The sequence below is a fragment of the Borostomias antarcticus genome, assembly GCF_949987555.1.
Source record: "Borostomias antarcticus genome assembly, contig: scaffold_195, whole genome shotgun sequence".
NCBI classification, from domain to species: domain Eukaryota; kingdom Metazoa; phylum Chordata; class Actinopteri; order Stomiiformes; family Stomiidae; genus Borostomias; species Borostomias antarcticus.
In genome coordinates this window covers 35,001-50,297 of record NW_028176093.1, presented here as the reverse complement: position 1 = coordinate 50,297, position 15,297 = coordinate 35,001, and the positions used below count along the sequence as shown (strand labels likewise).

General features: G+C 54.6%; 1 protein-coding gene across 1 annotated transcript in view; it reads left to right on the top strand.

Moving 5' to 3' along the window:
- Nucleotides 1–4,146, top strand: part of LOC311328849 (uncharacterized protein) — a gene marked incomplete at its 3' end in the record, with an annotated part of 36,030 nt that extends 31,884 nt beyond the window's left edge. The window contains 5 exon segments of the mRNA XM_084462755.1: nt 1,028–1,105; nt 1,226–1,989; nt 2,092–2,428; nt 2,431–2,558; nt 2,682–4,146. Coding sequence (XP_084318881.1) covers nt 1,028–1,105; nt 1,226–1,989; nt 2,092–2,428; nt 2,431–2,558; nt 2,682–4,146 — 2,772 coding nt within the window.
- Nucleotides 4,147–15,297: the final 11,151 nt, after the last annotated feature.

Below are 15,297 nucleotides of genomic sequence, written 5' to 3'. Positions count from 1 at the left end.
ATTCTTCCAGAAGCGCATTTGTGAGGTCAGACACTGATGTTGGACGAGAAGGCCTGGCTCGCAATCTCCACTCTAATTCATCCCAAAGGTATTCTATCGGGTTGAGGTCAGGACTCTGTGCAGGCCAGTCAAGTTCTTCCACACCAAACTCGCTCATCCATGTCTTTATGGACCTTCCTTTGTGCACTGGTGCACAGTTATGTTGGAACAGGAAGGGGCCATCCCCAAACTATTCCCACAAATCACTTGGTAGAATCACTTGGTATGCTGAAGCATTCAGAGTTCCTTTCACTGGAACTAAGGAGCCAAGCCCAGCTCCTGAAAAACAACCCCACACCATAACCCCCCCTCCACCAAACTTCACACTTGGCACAATGCAGTCAGACAAGTACCGTTCTCCTGGCAACCGCCAAACCCAGACTCGTCCATCAGATTGCCAGATGGAGAAGCGTGATTCGTCACTCCAGAGAACGCGTCTCCACTGCTCTAGAGTCCAGTGGCGGCGTGCTTTACACCACTGCATCCAACGCTTTGCATTGCACTTGGTGATGTATGGCTTGGATGCAGCTGCTCCACCATGGAAACCCATTCCATGAAGCTCTCTACGCACTGTTCTTGAGCTAATCTGAAGGCCTCTAAGTTTGGAGGTTTGTAGCGATTGACTTGATTGACAGAAAGTTGGCGACCTCTGCGCACTATGCGCCTCAGCATCCGCTGACCCCGCTCTGTCATCTGTTGGATGGGTGAGTGAATACTTTTGGCAAGTGTATATGCTGACTCATCGAAGGGAGAGTGCCTGACTGTTTCTCTCTTTTCTTTCTCTCTGTGTTCTCTTCTCCTTTCATCCTCCAAATACCATAACATTCCTCCGAACTGTCCTTCTCTCTTTCCCCTCTCTCTGTCTCTCTCTCCTCTTCCCCATCCTTTCATCTACCTTTCCACCCCCCCCCCCCCTCCAGGGTATGTACAGCTGCTGCAGGTTCGAGGATGAGACCTCGTCCATGGGATGAAGTCCACCCTCCCCCAGTACCACGGTGTGCCCTGCCCCATGCCCCCCCCACCCCCGCCGCACGCCGCCGCCATCACCAACACTACCATCGTCATGGTGCAGCAGCAGCAGAAGCACCTCCAGCAACAACTCCAACAACAACAACAACAACAACAACAACAACTCCAACTCCAACAACAACTCCAACAACAGCAGCAGCAGCAGCAACAACAACAGCAGCAGCAGCAGGCCTACACCAGCCTGCTACCTGGCTCTCCCCCCACGGGCCACTCCGCCATGGCCCTGGGGCCCTCCGGTATCCCCCTGCTGGAGGGCCCCATGCCCTGCTCCACCTTCCTGCCTCGGCACGACCGCAGGCTGGCGGTGGTGGAGCGCTGGAACAGGCCGCCCAAGCCCGGGAGTGACAAGACTGTGGTCGGCGGCGGAGGGCACTCGGATATGGGCCAGTACCCCCAAGCCATGCCCCCTCGCTGGGCTACGGCGGTCGGGGACGGGAGCCTGGACGAGTACAAACGCTACTACGGCCCCATCGACCCCGAGGGCCTGGGGGGCGCCGCGGACCCCCAGACGGCAGCGGCGGCGGGGGGGGCGCAGACCCCCAAAATGAACCCGAGGGGGCCCAAGGGGCCCTCGGGAATGTCCAGGCTGCCGCCGAAAAGCCTGGCCCCGCCCCCGGGGCTCCTGCTGTCCAAGCCGCCGCTGCCCCTACCCTCCTCCCCACACCGGCCCGCCTTCTGGAGGAGGGGCAGCCTCCCTAAGAGGAAGGGCTCCGGGGGCCCCCTGTACGAGAACATCCTCCCACTGGGGCGGCGAGGGGGCGGCGGCCGGTACGGATCCCGGGACGGGGCCAGCCGCCGGGGCCGCCGCCCCCCCCCCCTCCCCCTGCCCGTCTCCTCCCCGGCGCACACCCCCACCACCCCGACCACGCCCTCTCGCCACTACACCTCCTCGTCCTGTGGCTCCTCCTCGTCCTCCAACTCGTCGTCGTCATCATCCTCCTCCTCCTCCTCCGCCTCCCTCTCCCGCACCAACTCCCCAACGCCGTCCTCCTGCTCCGGCGCCTCCTACTCCTCCTCGCGGAGCTTCCGCTACCGGCCGGGCGGCGAGCCGGGGGACGAGTACGACTCGGACCAGCTCACCGAGGAGTCCAGCCTGCTGCTGGGGGGCGGGCGCCGGGGGAAGACGGGCCGCTCCCACGCGTCGTCACGCTCGCTGCCCTGCAGTCCACCGCCGCCCGTACCGCCACGCAGGCCACGCCCACAGAGGGACCCCGCGAGGGAGCGGGCGGGGAGCCAGCTGGCCCAGCTGCAGGAGTGGTGGGCCTCATGGGGGGAGAGGGAGCGAGGGAGAGGGGGGGCGGGAGGAGGAGGAGGAGGAGGAGAAGGGGAGAGGAGCCGGGGAGGAGGGGGGGGGGGAGGGGGGAGAAGAGGCACCACAAGGAGAGGGAGCGGGAGAGGAAGAGGAGGAAGAAGGGCCGCAAGAAAAAGAAGAGAGAAGAGAGGGAGAGGGAGCGCAAGCGGCGCAAGGGGAAGAAGAAGAGGAAGAGGGAGGAGAAGGGGGGGAGGAGGCGGGAGAAGGAGCGGAGGTCAGAGCAGGAGGAGGCGGACGGGGAGAAGCGGGAGGAGCTGAAGGCGACAGCGCAGGACTACTCCTCCTACCCCGGGCCGCGGAGGGAGTCGTACCGGAAGAAGAGCGACATCTCCGTCAGGACCTACGGCTGGGACCTCCCCCGGGAGGAGGCCCGGAGGGAGAGGGAGGAGGAGCGCGGCGGCGGCGGTGGCGGCGAGGACAGCCGGGGGAAGGAGAGGCGCCGCAAGAGGACGTCTGGCAAGAGCGACCACGGCGCCGCCAAGGCCTCCGGCTCCGTCAAGTTCTGGGGGGCCGGCAGCATCCCCTCCGACGCCCCGCCCTCGTCCTTCCTCCCCCTCCTCCCGCTCACCTCCCGGCGCCGGAAGAGCAAGAGCTCGGAGAGGGAGGCGGGGGGGCGGGAGGGAGAGAGGCGCCCCCTGCTGGGGAGAGACAGCGGAGGGGCGTCCCAATCCAAAGAGGGCCTCTCCTTCCACGAGTGGGAGTCGGAGGAGGACGAGGAGGAGGAGGAGGAGGAGGACTCCGAGGAGGAGCGGCGGAAGGCAGAGCAGCGGGGGAAGCGGCGGGCGGCGTCGGAGTCGGAGGGCGAGCGCGACAAGGCGGCGGACGTGTACTCGGACGACGACGGCTCCTCCGGGGAGTTCGGCAAGTTCGAGAAGTACTGGGAGGGGCACGAGGGCCGGGCGGTGGGCGGCATCGGGGGCGGGGGCTGGTTCTTTGGCACCTACCCCGCCAGGGAGAAAGCCGGCAGCGTCAACAGTAGGGACGACCTGTTCTTGGGCCGCGGGGAGGGGTGGGGGGCAGGGGACGGGCGCTGGGTGTCGACAGGAGGGTGGGGGTCAGGCTCACAGTGGCCCCCGGCCCCGTTGACCCCCCCTCCCCCTCGGAGGTACTGGTCTGTGGACAAGCTTCATGTCCAGGACGAGAAGAAAGGCAAACGGAAGTCGAAGGACAAAGGGAGGGGATACACCTCCTGCTCCTGTCAGTCTCCCAGGGCCCGCCCACACAGCCACTCCCAGTGGGTCGGGGTGATGTCCCGCAGCCAGGAGGAGCTGTACCAACACTGTCAAAGCTTCGGCAGCGGCGCCAAGTCCAAACGCCACTCCTCCAAAGCGGACCGAGCTCAGAGCCGGACCGAGCCCACGTCCGGCAGCCAGTCCAACCTCAGTATCCAGCGGACACAGCGGAGCGACCGCTCCCACCAGCCCTCCCCACCGCAAGCCCTCATCCCCTCCCTCCCAGCACCGCTGCTCCCCGCCCTCCCTGCCCCGCCCCCCTCCTCCTCCTCCTCCTCGGCCCACCCCGCCGTCCACATCCCCCCGCCCGCCGCCTCCTCCTCCTCCGTCTCCTCCCCGTCGGTGGTCTCGTCCACCCCCGGCGTTCCCCAGCCACCTGCCTCCTCGTCCTCCATGGCCTCCGCCAAGCTGCAGTACCAGAGGTTGCGCTCCGTGCCCCAGCCCCAGAGGTCCCCCCACCCGCCCCTCCAAGGGAGGAGCCTGTGCTCGCGGAGGGGCTCTGCTCACTTCTCCAGCGTGGAGAGTGAGGTGTGAGCTGGGACGCTAGTCCGGTAAGCTAACGCTAACGCGCGCGTTCCACAGACTGCGGGCGGGGCCGTCCTAGCTGACTGTGATGCACCTGAGCTGCACTGCAGAGTTACTGAACCCCCCCCCCCCCCCCCTCTTGGAACTCCAGCACAACCCCCCCCTGATTGTCCAGTCAGAGAGAGAGGGCAGCGTTGTCGCGTTCACCAGGACTCTCCTCGATCCGGTCAGAGCAACAAACATGGCGTTGTAAAGACTAAAAATATGGTTTCTAGAAAACTACAAACATGGTGGTTGGAAAACTACTAAGATGGTGCCTGAAAGACTACAAACGTAGCACCTGAAAGACTACATACATGGCGTCCTACAAAGATGGAATTACTATAACGCGTGAAGCTGGTAAACTGGCGGGACTTCTGAAGGTCAGACACAGGGTCCTCTTTCACAGGGGAGCGTGTCTTTGGGCTTGGGGGTGCGAACGTGTGCTCATTCTGCAACTCTGTTTGTTTTTGAGGGCTCAGGTACTTCAGACCAACTTACTGGAGACTGATGCAGAAACAGGATCCTTAAAGTACACAGCCCTCCTCTCCACAATCTCTAAACATTTACCCTCTCTGTTCCTTATCAAACTGTTTACATCTGACGGAACTGTGAAACCTGAGGCAATCATTGTGGTTGTGTTTGATCAAAGCTTATCAATTCTTTATGTCTTTATGTATAAGGAGAATACAATAGTTGTTATAGTCTTCATTTGAACTCAATGCAGAGTACCTTCTCTGTTTTAAACCATCATCCACTCACCTTATCAACCTCAGATTTGATATTATCTGTGTCTGTGTTTTACCGTGTTTGTATTCTTGACAACAGGGTAAGTCGACTGTGACTGATGTTAATTACTGGCTTTCTGAAGCTGAGTGCCAAACTGAAGAGGAACTTAGGTCCATTGCTGCGCGCACGCACACACACACACACACACACACACACACACACACACACACACACACACACACACACACACACACACACACACACACACACACCTGCACACACAAGGCTTCTGTGTTACAGTTATCTCGCAGGCACTCTCTCTCTCTCTCTCTCTCTCTCTCTCTCACACACACACACACACACACACACACACACACACACACACACACACACACACACACCCCGTCACCTACAGTATGCCCTCTCTTGAGCAATACATTATCTGCAGACCCACATACAAAAGTTCATGACTTTTATATACATTTTCAAAGGTTATTTTACTATTTGTGTTGTGTTAGTGTGGGGTTATTATAAGGCAAATGTATTGATGATAAGGACATTATGTAAACACTGTGCATTACGACAGTAATACTGGCTGCACATCACAAGTGTTCAACTACCTAATTATTGTACCATCAATGGCCGCCACCATGGGCCCCCCTAAGACTGAATGTAGCCTCTTCCCCAGAAAGCTTTGCTGCAACTACGACACTTGAGGACTGTACGTAGCATCTTGGGGAGTTGGGAGATTAGGGTTGGGTGACCACTGTGTTTGTGTGTGTGTAACTCTAGGATAAAATGCTATAGTAGATGGAATTGGAATTTGGAATGGAACTGGATTCCAAGTGTAGAATTGGAATGGTGACTCCTGACTTCATTCTCAGTGTCCCAGCGATGATGTCATTGTGATGATGTCATTGTGACTGGTGCCAAAAAAGTGTGTTAGGCCTTCAACTAGTATGTGCCAATATTAGTAGCTGACAGGTATAGATGGAGAGAAAGAACTACTTATAGGTTGAGTTTTGTTTCCTTGTGAATCCGTATTTCAAGAGCTAGCTTTTTCATTCAACTCTTTTTACAACTTAGCTTATAATACCAGCACATTACGATTCCATGCTTTTTAAGTAGCTGATTCATCAGCTGACATTAGCATTTGGACCTCAGATCATTGATGTAGCATCGGGACATTGCAGTAGCGAGCGTTAGCATGTTGATCAGTCAGCTGCTAAGCTAACTAGCTAGCTCCATGTCTCCATCCAGTCTGGCCAGCTCCTGACTGCTACTGAGCCATAATCTACTTCAGTCAAATAATAATAATTTAAAAAAAGCAGAAATAACATACGTTTAACACAAAGTCGTCGTGTAAACGTTTGTCTGCCTTTCTTTGAATATCTAGATATATAATATCACATATGTATTTGTGGAGGTGGATAGCGTTAGAAAAATTGTTGTTTAGCATCTTTGATGTAGGGCAATATTATTTATCATTCCAGTTTCCATTTTGAAAAGATTCTAAATAGTTCCAGCTGGCTGCCATTTATAGGTTTTCATAAATAAAATTAAAAAAACAAAAAAAAAAAGACTAAATCACGCCAAGTGTGTTAGGTACTAAAAAAGGGAACAGTGCTTTGCTTGTTACAATCAGCCGCTTACAAGAATCCAGTGATGAGTGAGACCTGCTGTTTCCTGCCAGCGGTTCTAGTGTCTCACAGGCCCCCCCACGTCCTGCCCCCCCCACATCCTGCCCCCCCACATCCTGGCCCCCCCACATCCTGCCCCCCCACATCCTGGCCCACCCACATCCTGCCCCCCCACGTCCTGCCCCCCCACATCCTGGCCCCCCACATCCTGCCCCCCCACATCCTGCCCCCCCACGTCCTGCCCCCCCACGTCCTGCCCCCCCCACATCCTGGCCCCCCACATCCTGGCCCCCCACATCCTGCCCACCCACATCCTGCCCCCCCACGTCCTGCCCCCCCCACATCCTGGCCCCCCCACATCCTGCCCCCCCACATCCTGCCCCCCCACATCCTGCCCCCCCACGTCCTGCCCCCCCACATCCTGCCCCCCCACGTCCTGCCCCCCCACGTCCTGCCCCCCCACATCCTGCCCCCCCACATCCTGCCCCCCCACATCCTGCCCCCCCACGTCCTGCCCCCCCACATCCTGCCCCCCCACGTCCTGCCCCCCCACATCCTGCCCCCCCACATCCTGCCCCCCCACGTCCTGCCCCCCCACATCCTGGCCCACCCACGTCCTGCCCCCCCACATCCTGCCCCCCCACATCCTGGCCCCCCCACATCCTGGCCCCCCCACATCCTGCCCCCCCACGTCCTGCCCCCCCACATCCTGCCCCCCCACATCCTGCCCCCCCACGTCCTGCCCCCCCACATCCTGCCCCCCCACATCCTGCCCCCCCACATCCTGCCCCCCCACGTCCTGCCCCCCCCACGTCCTGGCCCCCCCACATCCTGGCCCCCCCACTTCCTGGCCCACCCACATACTGGCCCCCCTCCCCTGTCTGTTCCTCGTGTTGATGAGTGTCTGCAGTTGTTAATTGGTCTATTTTTTATTAAGTATCTGTGTGGATATTTCTTTCATCTCAATAATATCATATCTATATATAATAGCATATTTCAAGAAACTAAGCTATATGTTACTAAGTTTGTCTACTAAATTTACAGTATTATATTATCAGTGTTATATGATCAATCTGTCTTTCTCCTCAGTCTGTCTGTCCTCCCTCGTCTCAGAACCCCAGTGAAACCAGAGACCAGTACTAACTGTGTTCTAACACACACACACACACAAACACACACACACACACACACACACAGAGAAGACCGCGTCACTGTCGTGGGTGTTTAAGGGCCTGGAAGTGTGTGTGAGGGAAGACCGCGTCACTGTCGTGGGTGTTTCAGGGCCTGGAAGTGTGTGTGAGGGAAGACCGCGTCACTGTCGTGGGTGTTTCAGGGCCTGGGAGTGTGTGTGAGAGAAGACCGCGTCACTGTCGTGGGTGTTTCAGGGCCTGGAAGTGTGTGTGAGGGAAGACCGCGTCACTGTCGTGGGTGTTTCAGGGTCTGGAAGTGTGTGTGAGGGAAGACCGCGTCACTGTCGTGGGTGTTTCAGGGCCTGGCTGTGAACAAGCAGCTTTTAGCACACTGTATCAGGTGACTGGGTCTGTGTCCAGCTGGATCGAGGAGATTGAAATGTTTCAGTGAGCTCTCGAAACAAGCCGAACACACACACACATACACACACACACACACACACACACACACACACACACACACACACACACACACACACACACACATATATAGCTGGCCACATGCTTTTCATCTCGTACTCTATCTAGTGGAACAGCTGCAGGGCTGCGTTGATGGTGGTGGGCGGTGGTATTGATGGTGGTGGGCGGTGGTCAGGGCTAGGGTTAGTGATGGTGGTGTTGATGGTGGTGGGCGGTGGTCAGGGCTAGGGTTAGGGTTAGTGATGGTGGTGTTGATGGTGGTGGGCGGTGGTCAGGGTTAGGGTTAGTGATGGTGGTGTTGATGGTGGTGGGCGGTGGTCAGGGCTAGGGTTAGGGTTAGTGATGGTGGTGTTGATGGTGGTGGGCGGTGGTCAGGGCTAGGGTTAGGGTTAGTGATGGTGGTGTTGATGGTGGTGGGCGGTGGTCAGGGCTAGGGTTAGGGTTAGTGATGGTGGTATTGATGGTGGTGGGCGGTGGTCAGGGCTAGGGTTAGGGTTAGTGATGGTGGTGTTGATGGTGGTGGGCGGTGGTCAGGGCTAGGGTTAGGGTTAGTGATGGTGGTGTTGATGGTGGTGGGCGGTGGTCAGGGCTAGGGTTAGGGTTAGTGATGGTGGTGTTGATGGTGGTGGGCGGTGGTCAGGGTTAGGGTTAGTGATGGTGGTGTTGATGGTGGTGGGCGGTGGTCAGGGTTAGGGTTAGTGATGGTGGTATTGATGGTGGTGGGCGGTGGTCAGGGCTAGGGTTAGGGTTAGTGATGGTGGTGTTGATGGTGGTGGGCGGTGGTCAGGGCTAGGGTTAGGGTTAGTGATGGTGGTGTTGATGGTGGTGGGCGGTGGTCAGGGCTAGGGTTAGGGTTAGTGATGGTGGTGTTGATGGTGGTGGGCGGTGGTCAGGGCTAGGGTTAGGGTTAGTGATGGTGGTGGGCGGTGGTCAGGGCTAGGGTTAGGGTTAGGGTTAGGGTTAGTGATGGTGGTGTTGATGGTGGTGGGCGGTGGTCAGGGCTAGGGTTAGGGTTAGGGTTAGTGATGGTGGTGTTGATGGTGGTGGGCGGTGGTCAGGGCTAGGGTTAGGGTTAGTGATGGTGGTGTTGATGGTGGTGGGCGGTGGTCAGGGCTAGGGTTAGGGTTAGTGATGGTGGTGTTGATGGTGGTGGGCGGTGGTCAGGGCTAGGGTTAGGGTTAGTGATGGTGGTATTGATGGTGGTGTGTGTGTACTCTTCTCTCTCTCTCTGCAAAGCTGGGTCTGTTGTGCAAACTAAAATAATTAATTCACTTCAAACACACTGTGCTCCATAGCCACACTGGCCCGGTCTGGTTCTGTGGACAGACTTGACTGTTGGCGTGTGGACCGGGTCTGTCACTGTGGGCTTGGGGGTTGTACAGAAGGGTTGTGCCAGATTCTACAGCACACTGGGAAGGACAAGGTTTCCCACCAGACACTATGATTATACTGTGCTGTACTGCAAGCAGAACAGAAATACAAAAAATAAATTTTAATACGAAAAAATGTTTTCTCCATTCTTCTGTCTTCGAATTGTGTGTGTGTGTGTGTGTGTGTGTGTGCGTGCGCATGCCTGGTTCTTTGACAGGTGTATAACGAGCTGCCCGGGTTAAGAGTGACGCTGTGTGTTTCTACTGCCGACCCTGGACTCCCTGGACCTCCATATCTCCCTGGACTCCCTGGACCTCCATATCTCCCTGGACTCCCTGGACCTCCATATCTCCCTGGACCTCCATATCTCCCTGGACTCCCTGGACCTCCATATCTCCCTGGACCTCCATATCTCCCTAGACCTCCATATGGGTCCATATCTCCCTGGACCTCCATATCTCCCTGGACTCCCTGGACCTCCATATCTCCCTGGACCTCCATATCTCCCTAGACCTCCATATGGGTCTATATCTCCCTAGACCTCCATATCGGTTCATATCTCCCTGGACCTCCATATGGATCCATATCTCTCTGGACCTCCATATCGGTTCATATCTCTCTGGACCTCCATATGGATCCATATCTCTCTGGACCTCCATATCGGTTCATATCTCTCTGGACCTCCATATCGGTTCATATCTCTCTGGACCTCCATATCGGTTCATATCTCCCTGGACCTCCATATCTCCCTAGACCTCCATATGGGTCCATATCTCCCTGGACCTCCATATCTCCCTAGACCTCCATATGGATCCATATCTCCCTGGACCTCCATATCTCCCTGGACCTCCATATCTCCCTAGACCTCCATATCGGTTCATATCTCCCTAGACCTCCATATCGGTTCATATCTCCCTGGACCTCCATATCGGTTCATATCTCTCTGGACCTCCATATGGGTCCATATCTCCCTGGACCTCCATATGGGTCCATATCTCTCTGGATCTCCATATCGGTTCATATCTCCCTGGACCTCCATATCTCCCCATATCTCCCTGGACCTCCATATGGATCCATATCTCCCTGGACCTCCATATGGGTCCATATCTCCCTGCGTGATTAACGGCACACATTAGCGTTTATGAAGAGGGTAGCGCTCTGTGGAGTCAGATGCCGGAGCACTAACCCAGACTGCCTCCATTAAACACCCGCCAGCCGTCTCACAACGGGGGCGCCTATCTACCCACAAGCCCCCGCAGCTAGCGGTCGCTTATCACCGTGACAGTGAGTTATCACCAGATGACTGCTCTCCACATCGTCTACGGCTTTTCAGGACCCATCCTCCCCACTCCTGTGAAAATACCTTTGAAAGCATTGTGATTGCTGGGACCGCTCATTGAGCATATTTAAGAGCCCAAATTGATTAGTGAACTGCGTTGTCCCTGTGATTCGCTGTCGGGGAGGCATTCGGTATATTCTCATTCCGGAGTTGTGAGGGAACCTTGATATCTGATGTAATGGTCTGTCGACCTTGGCGGGGGGCGGGATGGGGGGGGTGGGCTCTTTGTGTGAAGACAGGGAGGGAGGGGTGGAGAGAAAATTGTGAACCGAGGGAGGAGAGGTATCCAGGGGCAACAGTGTCAGAACTCAAGGGAACAATGTGTCTCATTATACCGTGATTTGTGTCTCTCCACTTGAGTGTACTGTATATAATGCTATGTATAGCCAACCTGTTGCTGGCTAGTCCACTGAACACACTGTTCTAGTCATCCCTACACTCCAGCCTGATGAAGTGGAGCAGAAACCGGGCCAAGGAAATGAGATAGAGCAAGAGGGAAGGTCAGAGAGGGGGAGTGACAGAGGGGGGGGGAGTCGGGGGAGAGATAGGCACAATGTGGTGTGGGAGAAAAAACAACCTAAGATAGACACGGAGATAAAGGGGAACAGAGGTGACACTGAGAGAGGGAGATAGGGAGGAAGGCGTGGAGACGGTCTGGGCTAGGGGAGGTGATTAGGAGGGGAGGTGGAGAGGAAGATGGGGAGGAAGGCGTGGAGACGGTCTGGGCCAGGGGAGGTGATGAGGAGGGGAGGTGATGAGGAGCGGAGGTGAAGGTATACTAAACGGTCAATCAAATGCTTGCATTCTTGTCGTCTGGTAGTTTGCTGCGCTCGCTAGCTCTCCCAAAGTGGATTGTTTTATCCAGTTTTTCCCACTTGTTTACCAGATCTCACTAACATGGGTGGTATCCAACAATTCGACTTTTGGATCCGACGCTTGGACCTCGAACCACAGACAGAGAAACAGACAGAGACAGACAGAGAGAACCAGAGGGATGGAGAGAGACTCAGACAGACACGAGAGAGAGGCAGAGAGAGACATATACAGAGAGAGGGAGACAGAAAAAGAGAGACATTAAGAAAAACAGACAGAGAAAATAAGAGTTGATGCAATTACCTAGAAGAACGTTAAACAACTTTAGGCTTTAGGCTGTCGGCCATCTTCACTCCTGTTCCTCTCATGTTCATCAAGGCCATCATGCTGTTTGTGAACATCCTGAAACAGCAGAAACACACCCAATATGAAACACACCCAATATGAAACACACCCAATATGAAACACCCCCAATATGAAACACAGAACAGTTGAAAAGCCGTCTTCACTTGCTCAATTGAATTCGCTTTAATACAATGTTTTACAATGAATACATCCATTCAAACTGTACACTAGGCAAAGATCACACAAAAATTATTGAACACTTACATGGGATGTCCTCAGGCTCTTTTGAGGTTGGCTCCATCAATGGACACGGTGGAGCTGTTTGAGCAAAGTGGAAGAGATCTTTGCTGTGATCATGCCATGCCACTAAACGTTAGTAAAAATACACGTATTCTTTATCCCACCTCGGTATTAGTGGAACCAAATTAGAGCCAGCAGCCAGGCTGTGAGCTTGTGAATGTCAGCTAATGCTAATGCTAACGCTAGCCGACGAGCTAAAAGCTGCTTGCTTGCGTTTGGTTTCAGTAGCTAGCTTGCTTAATGTATGTCTCATGTTGGCTATGAACTTTTATCCTCCACTATTTAAGTACAGTACATACATAAACATTGCATTGCCAGGAGTTCTCATAATTGAGATGTTAACTTAATGAAAGTAATTCAACACTCTCGCGTCGAAGTAGCTAGCTAGTTTGTAAGTAGCGACTTCAAGTCAGAGTTTTCTCATAATTCATAAATCGCACAAACCTGTTTATAGACGACATCTTTCTTGGCTCCGAACTTCTTCTCTTGGATGTTCGCTCTTCTGCTGCGATCGTTACTGACCTCGACTTGTCTGCAGTTTAAGTGCAGGAATTATCAATCCACGTGACCGACGAGAACCTGCATCTGCGTTAAATTGATGCAAGACAAAAAACACTGAAATAAGCGAATTATATAAACAGCATTAGAGGCCTGATGATTCCTCCCACGCTTTTTGATCCAAATAAGTGGTGATATTCTGGTCCAGATCTGACTAGTCATGATGTGTCTTGAGTTGTCCCCAATCGGGCTCGTCCGGATTCGTCCGGGTCCGTCCGTGCTTGCTGGGAAGCCAGCTAACACACATAAGCCAGGCTGGACCTGGCCTGGTAAATGGGTTACAACAGCATTGCACCACTCCTCTGCTCGGTCCCTCCCTCCTTCCCTGCCTGTCTGTGAATGTTGGCAGGTTAGGCAGGCCACCTGTAATACCCCGGCCGACCAGCAGGTGGCAGTGTGACTCAGGTTCATGCTCCCCATCAGCCTCAAATGGAATATCTGACCTTTACGTCTCTCACAGGTGATCAGGCAGGGCTGAGACTCAGAGAAGAAAGCGCGAGAGGATCATGGGAGATATGCTCTAGCGCGAGAGGAGAGGATCATGGGAGATATGCTCTAGCGCGAGAGGAGAGGATCATGGGAGATATGCTCTCACTTGTCACACATTATGTGAGATATAGAGCCTCGGTTAGATTGAAGAAGACAAAGAAAAAAAAAAATTGGACCTTTGACCTTGTCTTTGTGATGCATCTGCTCCTCACTGTGGATGTAGTTTTATCAGTCCCTCACTGAGCAACATGCATCCTACTACCAGGCCCTGTTCACATCCTACTACCAGGCCCTGTTCACATCCTACTACCAGGCCCTGTTCACATCCTACTACCAGGCCCTGTTCACATCCTACTACCAGGCCCTGTTCACATCCTACTACCAGGCCCTGTTCACATCCTACTACCAGGCCCTGTTCACATCCTACTACCAGGCCCTGGTCACATCCTACTACCAGGCCCTGGTCACATCCTACTACCAGGCCCTGTTCACATCCTACTACCAGGCCCTGTTCACATCCTACTACCAGGCCCTGTTCACATCCTACTACCAGGCCCTGTTCACATCCTACTACCAGGCCCTGTTCACATCCTACTACCAGGCCCTGGTCACATCCTACTACCAGGCCCTGGTCACATCCTACTACCAGGCCCTGTTCTGTACTGAGCAACATGCATCCTACTACCAGGCCCTGGTCTGTACTGGGACTTCTCTGGAGATAATGGAAATCTAAATCACGTGAATGTGAAATACATGTAGAGAGAGAGAGAGAGAGAGAGAGAGATGAGAGAGAGAGAGAGAGAGAGAGAGAGAGAGAGATGAGAGAGAGATGAGAGAGAGAGAGAGAGAGAGATGAGAGAGAGATGAGAGAGAGAGAGAGAGAGAGAGAGAGAGATATGAGAGAGAGAGAGAGAGAGAGAGAGAGATGAGTCATAAGCTGACGCTCTGCAGCACAGTGTCTGTGGGACCACCAGAGGACGATAGATTCACCAGTATGAAGATTCCCTCTCTCTCTCTCTCTCTCTCTCTCTCTCTCTCTCTCTCTCTCTCTGTCTCTCTCTCTCTCTCTCTCTCTCTCTCTCACACACACACACACACACACACACACACACACACACTCACAGTGAGCATTCACTACAGCTAATAAATCACATTAATGTGACAACTAAGAATTACTACAGTATCTGAGCCCTGCTCCCCTGGCGACCAGCCGTCTCCCAGGGCGACCAGCCGTCTCCCAGGGCCCTGCTGACCACAACCTGCAGTTTAGTTGCTGGTTGGTTCTACATTTGTTGAGTTGGCTAATATTCTCCTCTGCAGGAGGGAGGTGTGCGTGTGTGCGCGTGTGTGTGTGTGTGTGTGTGTGTGTGTGTGTGTGTGTGAGAGAGAGCATCCTCAGATGATTACAGTCACAGAGTGGTTCAGTTCGTGCCCCCCCCCCCCCCCCCCCCAGGGCCTCACTGCGCCAGAGTCTGTGTGAGAATATGAGATGAGGAGCAATGAGGACGATGGCGCGGGGTGAAAATGTGACAGAGAGAGATTGTGTGTGTGTGTGTGTAGAATGTGTGTGTGTGTGTGTGTGTGTAATCTGAAAGGAGAAATGGAGGGTGTGTGTGCAGAGCTGAAGGAGTGAGAAACACTCGTCAGTGAGGTAAAGACAGTTAGTGTAGGACTGTCGTACGCATGCACACAGGACTGAGGGAGAGAGAGGGGGGGGAGGGAGACAGGGGAAGAGAGAGAGTGTAGGAGGGAGAGAGGGGAAGAGAGAGGACAACAGAAAGAGAGTGTGGGAGGGAGAGAGAGACAGAGAGAGAGAGAGAGAGAGAGAGAGGGAACTAGAGGGGAGAGAGATAGTGTTTATGTGCAGAAGACTGTTTGTTCTTGGCTAATACGTGTGTTTAACTCCTTAAGGAGAAAATGTGTGCGT